We start from the raw sequence: 23,519 nt of genomic DNA on the forward strand, positions 1-23,519 counted from the left end.
GTTTATTTTACAACAAGTAGACATATTAAGTATAACACGTTTCATTTTAGTAGAAAAATTGTGCATCTCTGCAATATGTAAAATATTCACATATTGCAGAATTAAAGACTCACAACAGAGAGAAGCCTAAATGAAAAGTAAACGGTTCAGAGTATTTTCCATTTTCCATTCATGCTTGCCTCTCTTCCTCCCACTACACGAACAGGAAATTTGACACAAACATGAAGGAAGTCTGGAGCCACAAGAGCTGTAAAACCTGGTGCATTCATTAAGCTCCTCATTGTCTTACGGGGTGTTTGAATACCTTAAGAAACCAAGATGTTTCCATGTTATTTTTAGCTTTGGAGCTCTGCAGTGATTGACATATTTCAGTAGGCCAAACCCTGCTTCTTTCCATAAACAGTCAATCGAATTCTTCCATTGGATATTTGTAGGTACCGTAACCGTAACGACTGTGTGACAGACGACGACTTGATTTATAAGTTTCATTCTTTGTCGAAATAAACACAATTGTTTTGTTTTTTTCCCGTTACTGATAGCGAACCCCTTGGTGAACACGAAATAGTAGGCTAATCTACACTAGCTACATGACTACACTACACTACGTTTTGAATATATGAAAAGGACTTCTACTAAATATTAGCAAAGTGTTTTTGTACCATTTCCCAGAGATGGGTTGCGGCTCGAAGGGTATCCGCTGCGTAAAAACTTACTTGCTGGATAAGTTGGCGGTTCATTCCGCTGTGGCAACCCAGGATAAATAAAGGGACTAAGCCGACAAGAAAATTTTTGCCTCAGTTTCCTGTTCTTGGCTGCCAGGAGTGGCACCTGCTGTGGTCTTCTGCTGCTGTAGCCCATCCGTCTTAAGGTTGGATGTGTTGTGCGTTCTGAGATGCTGCATACCTTGGTTGTAATGAGTGGTTACTTGGGTCACTGTTGCCTTTCTATCTGCTGGAACCAGTCTGGCCATTCTCCTCTGTCATCAACAAGGCATTTGCACCCACAGAATTGCCGCTCACTGGATATTTTCTCTTTTTCAGACCATTCTCTGTAAAGCCTAGAGATGGTTGTGCATGAAAATCCCAGTAGATCAGCAGTTTCTGAAATACTCAGAGCCCAGGTGCCACCAACAACCATGCCACATTCAAAGTCCCTTAAATCACCTTTCTTCCTCATTCTGATGCTCGGTTTGATCTGCAGCAGATCGTCTTGACCATGTCTACATGCCTAAATGCATTAAGTTTGATTGTGCCATGTGATTGGCTGATTAGTAATTTTAAATTGGAAATTACTTAATTCTATTTTTTTTCTTTATGTAATCACACTTTAGAAACACTTTGATTTCCCCCCTTTCATTAGAGAGGGAAAAACCCACCCATTAGTGACTATTTCTCCCTCATTAGCATAGACAGTCCTTAGTGAAAGCAGTCTGCCATTAGAGCTTTAAGCAGACACATAGGCATGCATAGCTCCACCCTCTTTTGAAAAGATCTCATTTGAATTTAAAGCAACAGTCACCAAAACAGCACAATTTGAATCAAAGTCCAAAATGGGCAGATTTAAAGAGTGTTATTAAAATTATTTTTGTGGTATTTTGAGCTGAAACTTCACATACACAAAATTTTTATTGTTTACGTCATTTTACATCTTCTAAAAAGGGGCATTATAGGTCCCCTCTAACAAATGTCACAACACAAAATAGACCTTTATAACCAAAGATGAAATGTACAGTATATTTGATGAGAGCAAAGAGGTTTAGAAAGAAACACTGACACGACTTTACTGTCCTCTGATGTTTAATTGTCAGAATTTGGAGGAACTGGATTTCACAACAAACATCTTTGACTCTTCTGTCGGTCTCACTGAAATGTTCACTCATGCAAACACTCTTTTCTGCACGTAAAACACTTGCCACACCACAACACTGATAAACTCAGCAATAAATAAATAGATCAATTCAATATTTTCCTTTCATTTTCATGTTGATATGTTTTGCTTGCAGATCAAGACAGTCCAGCAGACACTGATCCCTGTACGCTTTTAGCTGCCTCATGATATTTAATGATATCTTTAACTCAATAGCATGATGGTATCTTTTGTAAAATGTTGCTATTTTGGGACTAGTTGTTTAACTCAACACTGAGTACATTTAACAAGATATTATTCCTGTAACCATCAACTGAATCTTTCCTTTCATAACAACATGAATACAATAGAATGACTTGTGGAGAAACACAAGAAAATCACAATGACATTATCAGGGAAATGATTTAGCCATCATGTAATACAGTGTTTCTTAACCACGTTGCTGGAGGACCACCAGCACTGCTTATTTTGGATGTCTCCAATGTCTGTTACACCCATTACAGGTCTTTCAGTCTCTGCTAATGAGCTGATGATCCGAATTAGATCTTTTGTTAAGAAGACATGGAAAATGTGCAACATTTTATCAACATCAACACTGATGTAATATGACCATATAGGCTAGTCTTGCTAACAGTTATAGATGAATCCAGTTTTTTTAGTTTGCTGTGAAACTTTCATGTAAATTCATGGATATTTGTTATAGCCAATCAGATTTTTTAATTTGACCTCACATTGCTCTGAAACATCTGTATATTTATATTTATCTATATAAGGCTTTTTTTGTGTGTGTAATATTAATATTGATTCTAAATAATTTGTTAAACTTTTCATTCTCAATTTTATGGTAGCTCGTTTCTCTCAGAATAATAAAAACTCAACTCACAATTCAGACTTTATAATACAATTATTATTAGTTCATATGATACAAATTGCAAGTTATAATTTGTAATTAATATGTTATATATTTTTTATAATTCTGATGTTTACTAACAACTGAAAAGCATGAAAGCTTTTTCCAATTCATTTTTCTGACGGAAAAATATTCAGAATTAAGATATAAACTCTGAACTGCAGGATATAACTTAGATTTACATTTGCAAGATGTCGACAAGGGTATTTTTAAAATAAATGTATTTTATATAAAGAGTTTTTTTTCCCCACATTTGTTTGAAGGGCACCAATGGTGAAAATCATCTTTTTTTAAGCTGTTTGGACAGAGCAGTGTGTATGTATAGTGTGTCCACTGTCATACTGGAGGGACAAACACAACAAGTCTCTTTTTTTAAATTTCCTGACCTTAAAATATGACCCAAATCACAGGGATTTTGAGGCTCACCGCAATGTGATGTAAGAGTGCGGTTTTCCCCGCCCACCAAAAAACGGCATTTGTGTGAGACTCATCCTTTCAGAAAGGCTTGAATAAACTCCACCACAAATACATGAAATAAACTTACTTGGTATTTCTGACTAATGAGCTGTATTGTAGTGTCTGTCTCTGTCACTGACTGCTGTTTATCTGATGCTTATGCAGCAGAAGCAGACATGCACATGGGAGTGGTGGGTGGGGAAAAGCCACTCATTTGCATTTAAAGCCACAGGCTAAAAAAACAGCTACACTGTACTCAGACACTAAAATTAGCATATTATAAATGATCTGAAGGGTATTTTAAGGTGAAACTATACATTCTGGGACACCAAAGGCTTACCTTACATCTTGTAAAAGAGGTCAAATAGGTGCCCTTTAAAAAAATCTGTGTGGACAAAGACAATAAGGATAAAATCGAAGTATTTAAAGTAGGTCACTATGAGGACACGCTTTTTTTTTTTTTACACACTGCTTGATTTTCACCCATCTGACATTATGTAACATCAATTATAGTTAATACGCTGCTTTGAGGGACTGTTACGTCAAGTGGGGCCATAAATCTAGAAAAAAGGCTCACAGAACACAACATATCTCAAATAAGCACTCTGGAAAAAGGTGCATTTAGAGGTCAGGGGTCACATTTTACAAACACTTCACCAGACAGCACTGCTTCTGCAGAGGACAGAGCGAGATGGGATCCATGCAGGAAAGGGAATTGGTCAGATTTCAGATGGTTAGTAGCTCTCATTCGTCAAATCGACCCTCTAGGATGCTCTCGAAGGAAAACGGGACAAACTTGAAGCCCTGTCCTGTGTAGAATTTGTTCTGGAACTCCACCCTGAATGACAGGAAAGGCAGGACAAAGGACCCAATGTCAGAGCAGAACATTTCATATCAAAAACAGCTGTGCATTCCTGTTGACGGCATTGTACTTGAATATTTATTCACACACAGTGTGTTACGCTCATTTCCTGAAAAGCAGAAGTGTGGTGAAGCGAAAGAGTGAGAATCGGGTTGGGCTGTCTGGATATATGAGGAATGCAACCCAGGCTCACTACTGATATGTACCCCAGTATACATTTCTGGACAGCGTAAAATACGTTCCAGGCAGTACGTTTTTGTGCATTTTTTGTTTTCACGAATCCACCAGAGGCCGCTGTGTACACTTTTTCAAATGCCTGCTGTTCTCACGTAAACTGATGTCAACTGACCCATGCTCCTCCTTCCCTAAACCCAACCCATAGTGTTTTCAAAAGCACTGACTGACCTGATCACCCACTTCCCATAACCCAACCGACAGTGTTTTCCAAAGCAATCCAGAAAATGAAAAGCACTCGCTGCAGTTCTTACCTTGTTTTCCGACTTACCACATTCTCACCCTGTTAATTAACCCTTTTTTTTTTCTTTTTTTTTTTGCTGTCTGGAACCATTCCTAGACGAACTCAAACCTTAGTTGCACGGTCAACTCTGCTCTAGGTCACAAGTCCACTAAAGTACGCTATGAGCCACCAGACAAACTGGTAACAGCGGAAAAGCCATCCACATGGCGGTAAGTGGTCAGCTAGTAAGCACAAAAAGGAACGGCGTCACACTGCCCCGTAGAGGAGGGTGGGTCGGCCGGCCGGCCAATCGATCGTTCAGTCATTCAGTCAGTCGAACAGACGGTCGCTCGACAGCGGCCTCTATCAGATTTTTACGCGAGAACAGTGCGGGTGCGAACGGATTTGCCAAAACAAGAACTGCACAAATACCTAACTCCCGGGACATATTTCGCGGTCTCCAGAAACGTCCGCGGGGCTACGTTTCCAGAATGAGCCTGGGTTGCATACGTAGCTTTGGCTACATAATTCCTGATCTCCAGAAATGTTTTTAGGGCTATATTTTCAGAATGAGCCTGTGTTGATGTTATGCAGTAATTCATTTATGGGTCAACTACTTCTTTAACCACTCAAACTCTAGTCTTAACATTTTATTCAGTTATTTTTTTATGTTTAATAGTTTATCATTGAACGATACTACAATGTTTGCCTAAAAATTGTAGGATGTGGTACAGCCCTACTAGCAAATATTCCACCAGCTGCCACTGTGATAAACACAACGGCTAAATTCCCTCAGTATCAGTTTTAAATACCGGAAAAATTATAAGTTACACATTAAAAAACAGACTGTAAAACAAAAACATAAGAGCTCTATTGATGTCCTTAGAATGGTCAGTGCAAAAAACATATACATTTATATACAAACAAGAATGCTGTATATGCTAACAGTTAAAAAGATAATAAGGTAATACTCTGCTTGTAAATAAATATAGTGTATCCCGTTCAACATATTTTACTGTATGTTAAAGGTTTAATTCAGAAACTTTCATACATTTAAGCTAAGTAAGTTAAACAGTTAAGGTATTTCCCTAAATCTGCCTTTCAGTTTCTCCAGGTTTACCCCAAAACATTATGTTGCAAGGAGCTCTAATCACACATTCCGTCACTATCAACAGACCTCAGATAAGAGTGTTTGGATTTGCAGTTGAAAGAGCATATTTCTAAACTGAAGGGTGAGGTTTTGAGCAAGGTAATGGTCAGATACAAACGTTTGGAATCAATCAGAAAGCGGCGAGTGAGTGATTATATGACATGGAATTGTTTAAAAACGAATTTTAAAAATATATGATAAAAAGTAAATGATGTTCCGTTTAAGCCTTCGACCCAGAAGCTTTCAATAAATGAAGGGAAAAGGGAAAAAAAGAGAAATTAACACAAAGAGGGAACATTTATTCCAGATGTACAGCTTGCTTTTGAGTTTAAAAATACATAAGATATGGAAATATTTAAGAGAGGAGGAATGTCTCGCTGCTGTGGTACATATTTGAGTCATGAGAGAAAAGACTCTTTCTGCTTTCCGCACACGGAACAAATAAAAACAACCTAATTTACCTCCAACCTATCTGTGTGTGCGGCATACGTGGAAAGCATTCGGAATGAGTCAGGCTGGGAATGACATTGAAATGCTAGAATTAGCGCCTCTTCCTCAAAGTCTTGTTCTTGCTGTGACTTTAGCATGCAGTAGCTGTGTTTCAGTATATGACCTCTCCTGGCAATGAATGAATATATGAATTAAATAACAAGTAGTTGTCATAAGCTATTGGTCGGATTAGAAAGGAGAACTTTAAAGCATTTAAAGTTTCATGTTAAATATTCAACATAAATTGTAAAGAGCTGATGATGATCAATATTTGACAGTTCACATGTAATGCTTTTTCACTGAACTGTGTGTTAACATGGTGTTTTGTACAGTATTTGTGCATATACCACCTTTTTTCTATAAATATTTACCTCAACTTTTGAGAAATACTGAATCAGTGAGATCCAGTAAGTTATTGCATGATAAAATGTGACTTCAAGTAAAACATCAAACTTATAACTATCATGTCAAAATGTAATGTGTAGAGTCATGTAGTGCTACTTATATTATGCTATACACTATAGGGTACATAGTGCATAATTATACATACACCGTATATGATTATTTTGGACATTTTTGCCTATAGGACAGTAAGAAAAGAGAGAGGAGGACATGATCGGGAAAGGTCCAAGAGGCGGGATTCGAACTCAGGACACCCAATGCGATATTGTGCTATATCTTGTGGCACTAACTGCTGGGCTATCAGTTTCTAGTTTCTTTTTCTGCAACATCCTGACATAAACACAGGCTCATTGTACCCCTGTATAAATTTCTGGAAATCACAAAATATGTTCCAAGAGGTACGTTTTTATGCAATTTTTTCCCCCGAAAATCCACCAGAGGACACTGTGTAGACTTTTTCAGATCTCAAATTTCTCTCACAAGTGCCATTCGAGCATGCTATTGCGTAAAACCACCAGTCTGACTGACTGACTGACCGATCCCTCCACCCATCCTCTTCCCTAAACCCAACCATTAGTGTTTTCAAATACCATCCAGAAAAAGAAAAATCTCTTGCAGCCCCTTTTTACCACATTTTCAGATTTTACCATGTTCTCTCCCTTTTATTTACTAGATTATTTATTTTTTGCCTTTTCTCTTTGTTTTACCTACTTACTGGAACCGTTCTTCACCAGACTCGAACCCCATCATCGCAGTTAACTCCTCCCTACTTCTCAAGTTCACCAACATGCGCGGCGAACTACTGGGCAAACTGGTAACAGCGGGAAAAGTCGTCCAATCGGAGGTGAGCGGAAAGAAACAGAAGCTATTGGTGGCATCATACTGTCCCATAGCGCTTTAAAGATTAAATGCAGCCATACATAGCTCTGGCTACATAATTTGCATTCTCCAGAGATGTATATGGGGGTATGCTTTCACAATGAGCCTGTGTTGAATTATATGCTTTAATCAGTGTTAAATGCTACCAGTGTGAGTTTGAATACCATTTTATGTGACATTTATTGCGATACTAAAAGCAGCAACAGATAGTTTACCTCAAAAAACTAAACAAAACTTGCAAACATAAAGTTTGAAAATGAAATTTGGAACTGTGACCCACTCTAAATGTACTTTTAATAATGTTAAATAGGTTAAATATGCATTAATTTGATTGTAAACCTTACAATTTCGTTGGAGTGCATTATTCTGCAATGGCTCTGGTATTTAAATGTTTCTGTCGTGTTGCAACTGGTGCGAACAGACAAATAAGCTGCTGCAATGTTTACATTAGTAATATTTATATTGTTTGCAAATTGAAACCACCTTATGTGTATTTTTATACCTCTGATCTGTGTCTCATTTCAGAGGATGCTACCATCCTCTGGAGTTCACATTTTCAGCAACATACATTGAAGCAGCCTTCACGGCTGAAATTAAATACGCTGTTTCCACCAAGACAACACAGAGTGCTGAAATATAATTGGATAAAGGGGGAGTGGGCAGGGTTTTGGAGATCCAAACAAAGACATACATTCCACACGGAATGCACATTTTCAAAGGAGAATAACTGACTTTAGCATTGTTATTCGTTCGTTCGTTCATTAATTTATTCATGCATTCATTTTCTTTTCAGCTTAGTCCCTTTATTAATCTTCGGCCGCCACAGCAGAATGAACCGCCAGCATTGTTTTTCAGACAAACAAATATGGGTAACACTTTACAATAACAATAACTAAACATCACTTTATTATGATCTAATAATGAGTTAATGCTCGTGCTAACCAAGAACTAACTTTAACGCCTACCTTAATTACGTCTTAGTAATGTTTGTTTGTTAATTATTGTATAAATTACCACATTAGTTTATGCTTAATTTAACCATCATGAACTCACAATAATGTATAATTAATGTATAATTATGTCATGACTACTTGTAGGGGCACTTCATCATTAACCCATTCCTAACTACTCATGAACTCGTTATGGACACCACCCTAGTAGCAAAGAATTTTGGCCCAGATTTGGCAAAAAGCTGGCACAGCAGGCATTCATCCGCCACTGGCATACAGCATGTGGGCCAAACATGGCCCGGGTTTGGCAGAGGTGGCACCGTTTTTAAGGCGGCACACAAGATTTGGGCCAGATGAAAAACGTAGTATTTAAAAATTTGATAAGTGGGCCATTTGAGTTTGGCCAGTCTTGACCCACATTTAAAATACACTAAAATCATTTTTGAGTAAAGAAAAAAAATTCTACCAATCAGGTCACTTTGAGAAAAAGCGTGTCCATAGTGTGCCTAAAGCGCATCACTCCATGGGTTTATCAATTTCATTGCAATCGTGACACACCAACCTATCTGGCCCAGTTCAGGCCCAGTTATGAGTTATTAACTTGGCTGAGACTTGGCCCAGATATGGTCTGTGTTTGGCCCTTGTCTGGAAGCCAGATTTGGTCCAGTCATGTACCGTAATTCACTGCGGCATGTGGGCCAAGCAAAACCTGATTGTGTGGGCCAGAGAAATTTTACTATGTGGGCAGTCAAGTGCGTTAACAATAAAAGTGCACTAACAATAGAAAAGTGTTCAGTGAACATCAACATAAACAGTTTAAACACAGGAGTTCATGAGTAGTTAAGGATGAGTTAATGGTGATGTGCCCCTCCAAGTAAAGTCATGACAAATATACATTAACAGCTCATTATGTTGGTTACATTAGGTTAAACTTAAATGTTAATTAATACATTAGTTGACAGCATGTACTAACAAGTAATTAAGGTATCCGTTATTCACACATTAATTCATGTGACTCATATTGTAGATAAAGTCAATTCATGATTAGCACATGCATTAATCATGTTTAGTTGACATATTAATACATCATTATTCATGTACTGCTATTGTAAAGTGTTGCCTAAATATGTTACCTCATCATTTTCCTAAATATCTGGAAACATATTAGGGTTTTTATGCCTTTGAAAGAGTCAACTTACATATAACACCTTTACATGTTGAGCAAGCAAGCTCAATGGCTGCAGAATTGAATTAGCAAATAAGCTTTTATCGTGTGGTGTTTGATTGAAATTAGAGTAAAGGTTTCATAAAATCAGTGAAAGTGTTGCAGATAAATTGGTACGATTTGAAAATAGATGATTTTGAGGTATGTTCAAAATAAATCATAGCTTTCCAGGTGTGTTTGTGTCTTACCAATGCAAGCGCAGAGCATGCAAGAAGGCAGACAATCCCTCCATGATGAGTAAGATGCACACTGTTAGCGTTGCAAAGGCAGAGAAAATGATAGACAAGCCAAAGAATCCCCCACCACTTCTAGAGGACAGTCCAAGACGCATTACCATTCCCCAAAGCACCTCAGACAACTCTGATAGAGACAAAAAATCCAGTTACATTTCAATAAGCCAGTGGATGTGCTGTTGATATATGTGTGTTTTTGTGACATATAACGACACAATTTAGTATAGCAACATGGGCAATGCATACTGTAGATATTACAAGGTGAAGGTGATATATGCGGACATATGCCCAGTTTTTTAAAAGGTTTATAAATCATACAGAATGATTTTTACCAGAGAGTAAGGATGCACATAGTTTTCTGTGAGTGGCAGGGTGATAGAAAATACAGCTTGTACAGTATCAAAACAATAGAAACCTTCAATGTAAAAAAAATACACTTGGAACTGACTTTAAAAAAACGACAATTTTTGTAAGTATTGTAAGTACAATTGAATTCAGATCCAAAATATTTACATTCAACATACACTCACCGGCCACTTTATTAGGTACACCTCACTAGTACCAGGTTGGACTCCCTTTTCCCTTCAGAACTGTTTTAATCGCTCGTGGTATAAATTCAACAAGCTACTGAATATATTCATCAGAGATTTTGGTCCATACTGACATGATAGCGTCACGCAGTTGCTGCAGATTTGTCAGCTGCACATTTGTTATGTGAATCTCCTGTTTCACCACATCCCAAAGGTGCTCTATTGGATTGAGATCTAGTAACTGTAGAGAACATTGAGTTCAGTGAACTCATTGTACTGTTCAATAAACCAGTCTGAGATGATTCAAGCTTTATGACATGGTGTGTTATCCTGCTGAAAGTAGCCATCAGAAGATGCGTACACTGTGGCCATATGGGATGGACATGGTCAGCAACAATACTCAGGTAGGCTGTGGAGTTGACACGATGCTCAATTGGTACAAATGGGCCCACAGTGTGCGAAGAAAATATCCAGCACATAATTACAACAGCAGCCTGAACTGTTGATACAGCAAGGATAGATCCATGCTTTCATGTTGTTGACGCCAATCTCTGAATCTAATATCCAAATGTCAAGAAGAAATCGAGACTCATCAGACCAGGAAATATTTTTCCAGTCTTCTATTGTCCAATTTTGTTGAACCTGTGCGATTGTAGCCTCACTGACCTGTTCTTAGCTGACAATAGTGGCACCCAGTGTGGTCTCCTGCTGCTGTAGCCTCAAGGTTGGATATGTTCAGAGATGCTCTTCTGCAGACCTCAGTTGTAACGAGTGCTTATTTGAGTTACTGTTGCTTTTCCATCAGCTCAACTAGTCTGGCCATTCTCCTTTGACCTCTGGCATCAACAAGCCATTCGCACCTACAGAACTGCCACTCACTGGATATTTTTTTTCTTTTTTGGACCATTCTCTGTAAACCCTAGATATGGTTGTGCGTGAAAATCCCAGTAGATCAGCAGTTTCTGAAATACTCAGACCATCCTGTCTGACACCAACAACCATGCCACATTTAAAGTCACTAAAATCACTTTTCTTCCCCATTCTGATGCTCGTTTCGAACTGCAGCACATCGTCTTGACCATGTCTACATGCCTAAATGCATTCAACTGCTGGCTGATTAGAAATGTGCGTTAACAGAACAGTTGGACAGCTGTACCTAATAAAGTGGCCTGTGAGTGCACAAAGGAAATTTTTAATATGGAAAAACTTTTTTACTCTTAGATCAATGAAGTATTTGTTTTAAAATGGACTTGGCTGATCCTGAAAAATGTCATTTAATATTAATCAAAACATTCACTCTGCCCAGGGGAAACCAAATTTACATTTACACTGAATGAACAACACAGTAGTTTTACTTTATTTAGTGTATGGAATGTCTTCACAATTCACAAAAACAAGCGTGTATATGTGTGTGTGCGCACTTACGAGCGTGAGCCAAACTAAGGGCCCAGAGTCGCAGGTATGAGGCCGTGTTGGAGATGCAGCCCAGGCAATACTCTATAGTGTGAATGGCCTGATGAACAGCCATGTCTCCAAAGTTAAACTGCAGAAAAAAAAGGAAAGGGTAATGAATGTAGGATCCCGAAGTCAAAAGCACGGGGAGAGCATGTAAACTCCACACAGAAACGACAACTGGCCTGTTAAGCATGTAAACTCCACACAGAAACGACAACTGGCCTGTTAAGCATGTAAACTCCACACAGAAACGACAACTGGCCTGTTAAGGTTTTGAACCAGTGATGTTCTTGCTGTGAGGCAGCAGTGCTAACCACTGTGCCACCATGCCGCTCTGTAAAGGGAAAGGTGGAAGAGTAGGGTGGAAGGGGGGATTCTTCAAGGCGAAGATAACTAAAGTACGAAACTCTGGTTATTTTTTAGAGTTAAAAACCATCTGATTGGTGAATCATGCATTAGTTAATGATCAATCATAAGCTCATGCTCCTCTCGAAATTAGTTTATAAATAAACTTCACTAAGTGAATTGGTTTTGGCAAATTTAAGTGGCCAACAATTAAGTTAAAATAACTTAAGAATTGTGTTGTTTCAGCTCATTTTAAATAAGTAGTTCAAACAAACATAGTCTCCCAGTGTTTGTGTGGGTTTCTTCCAGGTGCTCTGGTCCAAAGACATGCCCTGTAGGCGAATTGGGTAAGCTAAATTATCCGTAGTGCATGTGTGTATGTCCTGGTCCGCTAGGTTGAAGGTTTAGTGTTAAGCTAACGACCCACCTCGTAAAAAATAACATATTACGAAACACCAACATGGTGCGCTAAATATCAACTTTGATAAAAACAGCCTTGGGAGTAAGTTTAAACAAGCAGCAAAATAATAATAATAATAATAATAATAATAATAAAAATTTATTCAGGGGTCGCAACAGCAGAATAAACTGCCAACTAATTCAGCTTTTACGCAGAGTATGCGTTGGGAATAATAATAATAGTAATAATAATAATAATAATAATATTAATAATAATAATAATAATAATAATTTTTTGAGTGTATGCTTATTTGGAGCTCTAACCTTAATTCTACATTGGATTATTCAAAAGATTGACACAAATGACTTGCATATTTAACCTTTGGATTATTTGCTTGAATTGTTACAAATGTTTGATGTAAAAGCAAACATTATATGACCATTCATACTAAGGTAACTCAGAAAAAACTGCAGCCAGAGTGAAATATTAGTGTAAAATACTAATATTTGATGTATAAAAAAATAAAAAATAAAACAGTTATTAGAAATGAGTTATTAAAACTATCATGTTTAGAAATGTGTTGAAGAAATTGGGTAAAAAATAAACAAGCGGTCTAATAATTCAGGAGGGCTAATAATTCTGACTTCAACTGTATATATGTATGTATATATATGTACATAATATATTAATAATATATAGGGAACATTTACATCAGTTGAGTTTCCTCTGAAAAGCACAGGACGTAATCTTCCCACTTGTAAAGTCTTGTAAAGTTATGTTTGGCAGGGGCTGGCTTCCCTTTTCCACTTTTGTTTCTTTCGTTGAGAGTGCTGAATGGCTCAATAGCCATCATGGAAAACTTGGCGCATTACTCTTATTGTTCTACCGCAGAGGTGTGTTAGAGGATATCTAAAGACCAAGGCTACAGAGTGACTCAGAGTGCATAGTTTACATTCATGAGTGTTAATTCAGTAGCATGATGTGAAATGATATTACCTATTTGTAACAGCAGAATTAACGACCTCACTTGCACAGTGAACTACTCACAACACATTGTGTGATGTGTTAAATGCTATCTTTATTCATTCATTCATTCATTTTCCTTCGGCTTAGTCTTTTATTTATCAGGGTATTGCCACAGCAGAATGAATCGCCAACTATTCTGGCATATGTTTTACGCAGCGGATGCCCTTCCAAAAACTTCGGCTTAGTCCCTTATTTATCAAGGGTTGACACAGCGGATTGAATGGCCAACTAATCTGGCATATGTTTTATGCAACGGATGCCCTTCCAACTGCTACACCGTAGTGGGAAACACCCATACATTCACACTCACACATACACTGCGGCCAATTTTGCTTACCCCATTCACCTATACTAACTGTCTTTGGACTGTGGGGGAAACCGGAGCACCCGGAGGAAACCCACATAAACACGGGCAGAACATGCAAACTTCATACAGAAATGCCAACTGGCTCAGCCTGGACTCGAACCAGTGACCTGCTTGCTGTGAGGCAACAGTGCTAACAACTGAGCCACTGTGCTCCCACTAAATGCTATCTTTTCTATGTCAATTTAAGTTTTAGTCCTAACCATCCATCGCAGCTGAAACAAGTTCAATAAGTGCTACGACAATGATAACCTCAGGTACTGATTATGTGCTTTCGTTTCCGAAGTGACATTTAAGTGAGAGTAACAGCTTTACTGAAAGGGCCAGCAGATAGTTTATGTTCATTTATTACTGGTAGAATTAGATTTTATTATTATTATGAACATATTTGAAATCTATTAGAAGCTGTTAATTTGAATAAATCGTAACTTGTGCTTAAATAAAACATTTATAATAAATCATTTTCACTCATAAATGATATGTGAGAAAGATCGTGTGTTAACAAAAGTTAAAATACAGAAAAAGTTCTTACCGGTTCTTCCTCTGAATGCTTGAAAAGTAAAAAGCAGAGTTTTAGATAGACAATTCAAATACAATTAGAAATTTTACAGCAAGATATATTATCAATAATAAGGCTAGGCAGGTCAAAGGTTATATAACAGACAAAGAAAGACAGCAATCTGTTAGAAAACAGGTGTGCGAAGTGTTTGTGTTTTCTGGTATTTACACTGATACGCTGCGGTATAATGTTCTGAAATGTGCATGCTGAATCCTGCCTTTGTTTTTGCACTCATATTAAATTTTTTCAATCTCAGCAGACGAGGATCTACGCAATCCTGTTTCACCACCGACAATTGCTGCCATGTGTGGATAATACCACAGATCTGCACCTCAGTTATAACTCATCATTTCACTCATAATCATAAATTGTATAAAGATTCAATTCGGATGGTTATAAATTATTACTTCTTCAAACAAAGTTTCAAAACATATAGTGCTTTCCAGAATGATGGAATCATCATATGGCTAACTTTCTGCTTCATACAGACCACATGTTAACAATAGTGATGACACTACACTTTAAAAAATATCCCTAAATTAGCAATGTTCTGTATTTTGTGATTCATGTTCCTATTTTTTCCTGTTTATTTATGCTTTTGAATTGCTTTATGGGACCTGGATCTTTCTTCCAGCAACTTTTAACCTTGAAAAAAAAAAAAGACTTTTATTAACATTTTTAATAGTTGAAAGTGATATTTTGTCTGGGTTGGAGCTGTATTTTATGGTACAAAAACCTTGTAATAAACAGCTAGTATATTTTCCGTTATTTTACAGACTCAGTTCTCTATATATTATTTCTTATGCATTATATTATTATAAACTACTAAAACTAATAAAATAATAAAAGTCACTTAGGTCATTTGTAAACTGCAGAGATCAAGGTACCTTAATGTAATTCACAACCATAAATACACACAAAACTAAAACTGTTAATTAACAGATATTTTTTTTACAGTAAATTAATAGTACCAAATTAAACAACAAAGGCTCATTGTGGATACATACCCCTGTCTACATATATATATATATATATATATATATATATATATATATATATATATATATATATATATATATATATATATATATATATAAAGAAACAACAGGCTAAAAACGTGATGAAGTGATGATTATAATTATTATTATTAAGTAGAATATTGTTTATTTTTTGTTATTTTAAAAGTCTACTTTTTTCAATTGGAAATATTCAAACCACTGCAGTAATGTTTTAACCAACAGGCCCATGTCATTTACAGTACAGCTACTTGATAAATAGCTACTTTATAAATAGATACTTTATAAATACAATAAATTAAAAGCATTAACATATGCTGTGTTTTTTGTTTTCACTAGCTTGGAGACGTAACGTACATTCCGCTTTTAAATAATAGGTCACCCACAGCTTTCGTCATGAGCCACGGCTGTGTTCAAAATGTCATCAATGAGCAATTGTAAACATGAAGATCGCTAAAACTGAACTGTGAAAATACTTTGAAAGCAAATTACACCTAAGAGTGATGACTTTAATGCTTTAAAAAGAATTATTTAAAGTTTAAATGTTAGAATGTTCTAAATGAACAGGGCATAGGGGGATAACTGAGAATAGAACACAGCCAGGAGCTCTGCTTCTAACTACAGCAGTTTGCAAATGTTTTATGGAACGATAGATTAGGGAAACGCCAAATCAACGATCTATGTTTGTAACGACACAACTTGCGACTTTAGTTGGCTAACAATGGTTTTCGGGAATGCACCCTTAGTCGGCTGAAGTGTATATTGCGCCCCTATAGTGGATTTAAGTGAGAAGAGGATGCGTGAGATAAATTTGAGATCATCAAAAAGCGTACATAGCGCTTGACAGATATGCAAAAACTGCAAGCAGACGTAGCTCCAGTTACGTATTTCGCTGTCTACAGAAATGTAAACCTGAGTACGTATCTGCATTAAACCTGGTTGCAATTAAAACAAATGTGTACAGGTATTGCCCACAATACACATCTAGCAGGCTAAATCTCAAAATACTACACTATATAACAAATTTTTTATAATATTTTTAAAGTAAGAAGGATTCTGGGACATATGACCTGGAAATATTCATGACACATTTCATAAGACTGACCCTGAATAAACACTGTGCTACCAAATTCATTCAAGTGTTTTTTTTTTCTCTTCATTATTTGTATTTCTTTTTCTATTCGCTCAGCACATGATGGAACAGACGGTTCAGGGCAATGTCAAAAGTTGACAGGGGATGAAAATATTTTGCACATTCCAGCGGTGGGTATGTTTGGAGCGGGTGAGTCAGGCTCACAGGGTCTCGCTGAGGAGTTACTCCTCTGTTTACATTTCTCGAATCACTGTGGGATGACAAATTGCTTAAGTGTCATTTAATCGGTCTCTTTTGCCTAAGCAGTTACAAAATAGACTAGCTTGAGTTGCAGCATTATACAGTATGAGATCTTTTCCATTAAAAATGATCTCACTGCACTAAAATTACAACACAGGAAATCGTCAGTGTAGAGTTTTTCTGTGTGCCACCAAACATCTACACTGTAAAAAATACGTTGCTCACTTACATTTTTAAGTTGATTTAATTTAACTTTACAAGTCATTTTAATTTAAACGTGGTGGTGGATGATGAGATCCCCCCACAAGGTGTAAAGAGCTTTGAGTGTCTAGAAAAGAACTATATAAATGTAAGGAATTATTATTATTATTATTACATCAATAAGGCTGACTTAAAACATCACGCTAAAACCTAATTAGTTTTTTTAAATGAAGGTAAAGTAACAAAAACGTATGTTGTCATGACTTTTTATTATGTAATGTTTTACACTTCACCATCTCTGATGGGATGTTTTTTGCACCCTGCCAGTGAAAACTGTGAAATAATTGAGATATGCTTTGCTCTATTTCTTAACAAAGCATATTCTTTTCTTAATCAAAATTGCAAATAATGGCAAATGTTGTTTAAATATTTTATTACAGTTTAAAAGAATAGATTTCTAATAAAATCTATTTAAATGTAATTAATTTATTTTAACTAAATTTGAAGCCATTGTTTTAATGATGCCATTATTTAGTGCACACGATCCCACAGAAATCATTGTAAAATGCTGATTTATTGCTGATTTACTGTTGTTAGTGATTATTGTTGGTGCTCAATCTATTAATAATGGTTAATATGATTATTTTCTAAAGATTGGTTTACTCAAAAATTAAAATTCTACTATTAATTACTCACCCTCATGTTGTATTTATCCCCTGAGGCCCTCACTCATTTTCAGAACACAAATTAAGATGTAATATATTATAATAATAAAAATAATATAAATAATTTATTTTAGATGAAATCCAAGAGCTCTCTAACCCTCTATATAGACAGCAACAGTCCTGAGACTTCAACTTAAATAATATGAAGCTCCAAAAACATTTTTGTATAGCAGCAAAAATCTCTTCTCTTCTGCGAGTCAGTGCAAAGAGCAAGCAGCACATTTCCCATAGTAAACACACACACTCTGATCTGATGGGGAAGACGGTGAACAATGTCTTTTTTACAGTTTTTGGTGGATAAAAGTGCTCTTGAAGCTTTGTATGATTACAGCTGAACCACTGAAGTCACATGGAAGGCACGTTGTTTTTGGTTGCTCTTCTGGACTTTGAATATTATGGACTGTTGCTGTCTATGGAGGGTGAGAGAGCTCTAAGATTTAGATGTGTTCAGAGTCCAAACTAATGTCTGTAAAATCGCCAGGTTATGTCTGAGAAATTACATTCCACTTCCATTTTCATCTGTCAGTACAATGCGAATTAACCTTTAAAATGGTTTTAGTAAGGACAATGTGACTCTAAAAACTGGAATAACAACTGCTAGAGTTCAGTCATGACATTACATTTTAAAAATGAGTAAAACCAGTCTGATCACACAAGGAAAAATTCATACAAACTCATGCTGCTCATAATGTTTATTAAGACATCATTTTACTCAAGAAAAAGCACAGTAAGAGCTAAGTGATATGACAGAATGTCTAAACGTGCATTTAACGCTTTTGAACACAACACTTTTTCCATGTGTTTGTTGCCTCATTACAAACATAAGCAGCAAATTCCCATTTAAGCAGGCCTTATGCCACAAATAATTTTATAATCCGTAAATCCAGCCTAATATCATGAGGAAACGTAACTATTTTAGGTTTTGTCAGTTAAAAGTTCATACGTACAAAAATATAAGATTTTTAAACAGATTTTTAAACTCAATCCCTTACCCAAACGACAATGGGGATGAGCAAATCATACTAAAATATACAAATGAGATCGTACAAATCAGCCACTAAATGAAAAAGTTACGAATTGCCGTGAGATAGCGTTGAATAAAACACATTTTAAATTGTTGCAATATTTCACATTGCTACAGTTTTACCTTTACTTTTCATCAAATAAAGCAGCCTTAGTGACTTTCAAAGAGTACAGTAATTGACATATAATTCACTGTGTTCTGTAAAACCGACACTCACCTCATCACCTTCCTCTGAGTGTTGTGAGAGCTGGTCATGGTCAATGATCTCTGCCTCGTCCTCCGTAGGCCCATTTCCGACCCGGACGCCACCGAACTTCTGTGTGCCCTGTTGGGTGAGTCCGGGGGGTGAGCTGGTGCCTGTCTGCTCTAAAGTTTCTAGATTCTCTGCAGGTCTTGCATCCCTCATCTGGGACTAAATACAAACAAGGTCTGTGTGGCTATCAGCATGCCATGGGCGTTTGAGTATATGCTGTGTTTGGTATAACTGCTTGAGGCACCTACCAAAGACGGGACAGTGTATAATTTATCGATTTGTTTATTTTTGATCTCATAGAACTGGTTTTAAGGGGAATTATGACCCTTTTTAGTGGATTTTCTTTGAAAAAAATCCTCTGTTGACTCCCGTAGTGTTTTTTGTTTCTACTATGGTTGTCAATGCTGTTTGGCAGCATTCTGCATTATTGACTTCTTGTTTCATGTTAAACAGAAGAAAGAAATTAGAACCCCTTGAGTTTGAGAAAATAGTAAAGAAATATCGTTCTTTTTTATCTATAAGTGCACTTTGGAAAGATGTCATATAAAATATCTGATGTTAAAGTTGCCATGAAATCAATGTTTTTTTATTTATATATTGATTTAAACGCATATATTTATGCATTAAATATATTTATATTATATTTTTATGAATGGGTTGAAATCAGAATTGTTAGTCTTTTATATTTTCCCCCAATTTCTGTTTAATGGAGAGCAGAAAGGGGCTAGCAATTTTGACCTTAAATCTTAAGGTTGCTTTTATTCTAGCCAAAATAAAAAATAAGACTTTCTCCATAAAAAAAAAAATATATTATTGGAAATACTGTGAAAACTTTTTTAATCCATTTAAGACAAAAAATAAATAAATAAATCACACAGGAGAGCTAATACATTGGCCCTCAACTTTATATGATTGTTCTTGTAATAAATGTTGTATCTGTGCACTTCATTATTTGTTCAAATTAATTTGCCCTCATAAACTTAAATCAAATACAGTACCATACATAACCTTCTCCCTCAAACATGACTTTTCTTCACTTCCTTTTTTACATGGAATTCCAGTATGGCAATGATATTAGTGGGTGTCCCGTTTCTGCTCTAAATTCGACCATTCTTCCTTCATTTCAAAGTAGTCTATATAGTGTATACTATCTATACTATCAATATAGTCTTCATAGTCAACAATCCAATCAGTTTACAAAGGCCAAAATCATGCACCACCCTACATTCTTCTCTAATTTCAGGATGGTTTCAAGTGGACGTATGTCACGATAGCAGAAAACGGATCTTAACTTCCATTTCATGGCGATTTTAAAATACTATTTAAATCACTGTTTTAACTATTTGCTTGTGCTTAAAAAATAAAAACATTTTAATTTGTTGACACACATGTAAACATATGTAGAGAAACTATTTGTAAAAATATACAATATACAGCGCCCCTTTGATTTATTTATTTATTTCTTTTTTAAATATTTCACAAATGATGTTTAACAGAGCAAGGAAATTTTCACAGTATGTCTAATAATATTTTTTCTTTTGGAGAAAGTCTTTGTAATTTTTTTAAAAAGGTCAAAATTATTAGCCCCTTTAAGCTATATATATATTTTTTGATAGTCTACAGAACAAACCAACGTTATACAATAACTTGCCTAATTACTCTAACCTGCCTAGTTAACCTAATTAACCTAGAGAAGCCTTTAAATGTCACTGTAAGCTGTATAGAAGTATCTTGAAAAATATCTAGTCAAATATTATTTACTGTAATCATGACAAAGATGAAATAAATCAGTGATTAGAAATGAGTTATTAAAACTATCATGTTTAGAAATGTGTTGCGGACATCTTCTCTCCGTTCAACAGAAATTGGGGGAAAAAATAAACGGGGGCTAATTATTCTGACTTCATCTGTATGTACTAAATCGTAACTTAAATATCTTAAATATATATTTTATTTTACTATATTTTCATATTTTTATGATTATAGTCTATTTTAGTTGTTTACCCTTAGAAGTTGTTTAGTACTTTACCTTGTTGTCACATTACAGTTAATTTTTCAGACAATGAAAGTAACTAAAATGACATAAAAATGACTTTAGTCCTACCTAGGAGGTTCATGAGAAACCTATAAAGTTTAGTTAGGTGCTGGCTAAAGAAACCCTATTGTAAAGTGTGACCAAAATGTCTAACAGAGGAGCTCTTAATCAAACCTGTTTCCTCAAGTAAACGTCTACAGCTTTAAGCTGCGTTTAATGTAAATTTAAACTATAATACACTATATTGTCTGAGTCTCTTTACGTTCAGTTTCAGTTCACACTTTAAGTTCTATTCCCACTTTAGGCCTTCACATTAACGTCTATTAAAACTTAAACATGATTTTGGGCCCTAAAATGTTTTAATAAAAACTTCAGAGGTGTTTCAAGTTTTATGGTAAAAAAAAATACAACACATGTTTTTTATTTGAGTAATTTTATTACTATAGTATTATATTATATTATATTATTTTATTATATTATTTATATTATGTTATATTATATTATATTACATTATATTATATTAATATTTATATTATATTATATTATATTATATTATATTATATTATATTATATTATATTATATTATATATACATTTATTTATATTTATATTATATTATTATATAATTATATATTATATTATTATTATTATTATATTTTATTAACGTTTATTCTAAAAATAATACTATTTTGCAAAAACAAGTAATAAAATCAGCATCAATCATCAGGTAATGTGCTATTTTAAAAAGGGTCCTCTTTTTTAACTATTCAAAATGATCTTTCATGGCATCTAGCATGGTAGGTGCCCCAATGGGAAGAGCCACATTTGTCTCTTTCAAACCAAGAAAGAGTATGCAAATTAGGGCTGCGCAATATATAGTTTCATCATCGATATTGCAATGTGCACATCCGCAATAGTCACAATATGCAATGTTGAATCTGAATTACTGTTACACTTAGTCACTGCTAAGCTTAACCATAATACAGTGATGGTTTATAGTTTTCATGTATTTTTAATGCATTTCAAGAGAGTTTAGAACATTTAGGTACAAAAAATGATGATGTTTGGAGATAGTTTTTAATCATTTATACACAATTTTTGTCTTGTTTCTAGTCCAAATATCCACATCTCGAAGTAAAAGCAAGATTATTTTACTTACCCAATTGGCGGATAATTTGTTGCTTGTTTTAAGGAAAAGCTCTTCATTTTGACTTATTTCTAAAACTATATATTTTACTTGATCTAAGATTTTTTAGATATTTGGTCTAAAAAGGAAACAAAAAGTAAGAAAAGCATTTTTGCATTATGATGATTAATTTTTTTGTACATGAATACTATTAGATTTCCAAGAAAACTGTGAAATTGACTTATTCAACCATCTTGTGAAACAGTATTCATGTTGCAATATTTACTGTAAAAAAATAAAATATCGCAGTATCATATTTTTCCAATATCGTGCAGCCCTAAAGAAAACCATCAATTCTATGATTCTACCCTATCAATCTATATGGACAGACATACATTTATAAAGAAAATGTGTACTTGGTTTTATCCCATGGCATGCTGTTAAAAATATCTGAGGAAACACAAAAGCTCACAGTCTGTAACAGTGCAAACCCTCTTTGTTCGTCATGTCTACTAACATTTGTGTAGCACTTTTAACTTTCATCAAACAAAACAAACTTTGCATTCAACATTACACTTAACCCTCTACATTGTGAGTAAATAACTTGCCAAAGCATTTAATTTTCTGGCTCGTAAAATATTCTCTTAAGCCACTGACCAGTGATGAAGTTCCCTGTAAAAGCAAAAATACTCGGGAAACATAAATTGTAAAGCCACAATTCTGAGTTGTCTCAACTTAAATTAGGTCAACTACACACACTGTAAACCCTAATGTTGTCTTAACCTAAACAATCAAGTAAAGTTGACTTAACATTACTCCTGTAACCTGAAAATATGAGTTATTTTAACTTATATACAATGAAAATGCATAAATTTAAGATTTCAAGTATAGTAAGCTCAAAATCACAACTAATCCTTTGAAAAAAAAGGGGTTGTTTTTAATGTAGTCTTGACTGTTTTTTAAAATGTTAATTTTATTAATATGTTAATAATGTTAATTTTAATATGTGCAACCTTTTAGCAAAGTCTTTTTTGTAATCATGAAACAAGACTTCATGTATAATTATTCATCATAATGGGAATAAATGGCTACTTATTTTTCTTTTAAACAATTTTTTCATTGTATATAATTACATGAACAGACACACACACTGAACTGAACAATTTAAGTAATATCTACCACACCGGCAAGTTAAATAAACTTAAACATGCAAGTTTTGGGAGATTCCGTTCCTCAATTAAATTGAGGC

The 23,519-nt window shown here is 35.2% G+C and overlaps 1 protein-coding gene and 1 long non-coding RNA gene across 5 annotated transcripts in view; both read right to left on the reverse strand.

Annotated features, from left to right (window-relative positions):
* Positions 1-1,778: 1,778 nt before the first annotated feature.
* Positions 1,779-23,519, reverse strand: part of atp6v0a1b (ATPase H+ transporting V0 subunit a1b) — a 38,006-nt gene continuing 16,265 nt past the window's right edge. The window contains exons 18-22 of one of the 4 annotated variants that reach the window (XM_009297243.4): positions 19,075-19,269; positions 14,532-14,549; positions 11,835-11,952; positions 9,835-10,006; positions 1,779-4,070 (exon numbers count right to left, since the gene is read on the reverse strand). In XM_009297243.4, coding sequence (XP_009295518.1) covers positions 3,977-4,070; positions 9,835-10,006; positions 11,835-11,952; positions 14,532-14,549; positions 19,075-19,269 — 597 coding nt within the window. In that variant the 3' untranslated portion in view covers positions 1,779-3,976. 4 annotated transcript variants of the gene reach the window in all.
* Positions 15,739-18,586, reverse strand: LOC141380821 (uncharacterized). The gene is made up of 3 exons (XR_012399712.1): positions 18,429-18,586; positions 17,284-17,406; positions 15,739-17,159 (listed from the first exon to the last, which is right to left on the reverse strand). It is a non-coding gene; the product is annotated as an uncharacterized lncRNA (long non-coding RNA).

The sequence above is a fragment of the Danio rerio genome, chromosome 24, assembly GCF_049306965.1.
Source record: "Danio rerio strain Tuebingen ecotype United States chromosome 24, GRCz12tu, whole genome shotgun sequence".
Classification (NCBI taxonomy): Eukaryota; Metazoa; Chordata; class Actinopteri; order Cypriniformes; family Danionidae; genus Danio; species Danio rerio.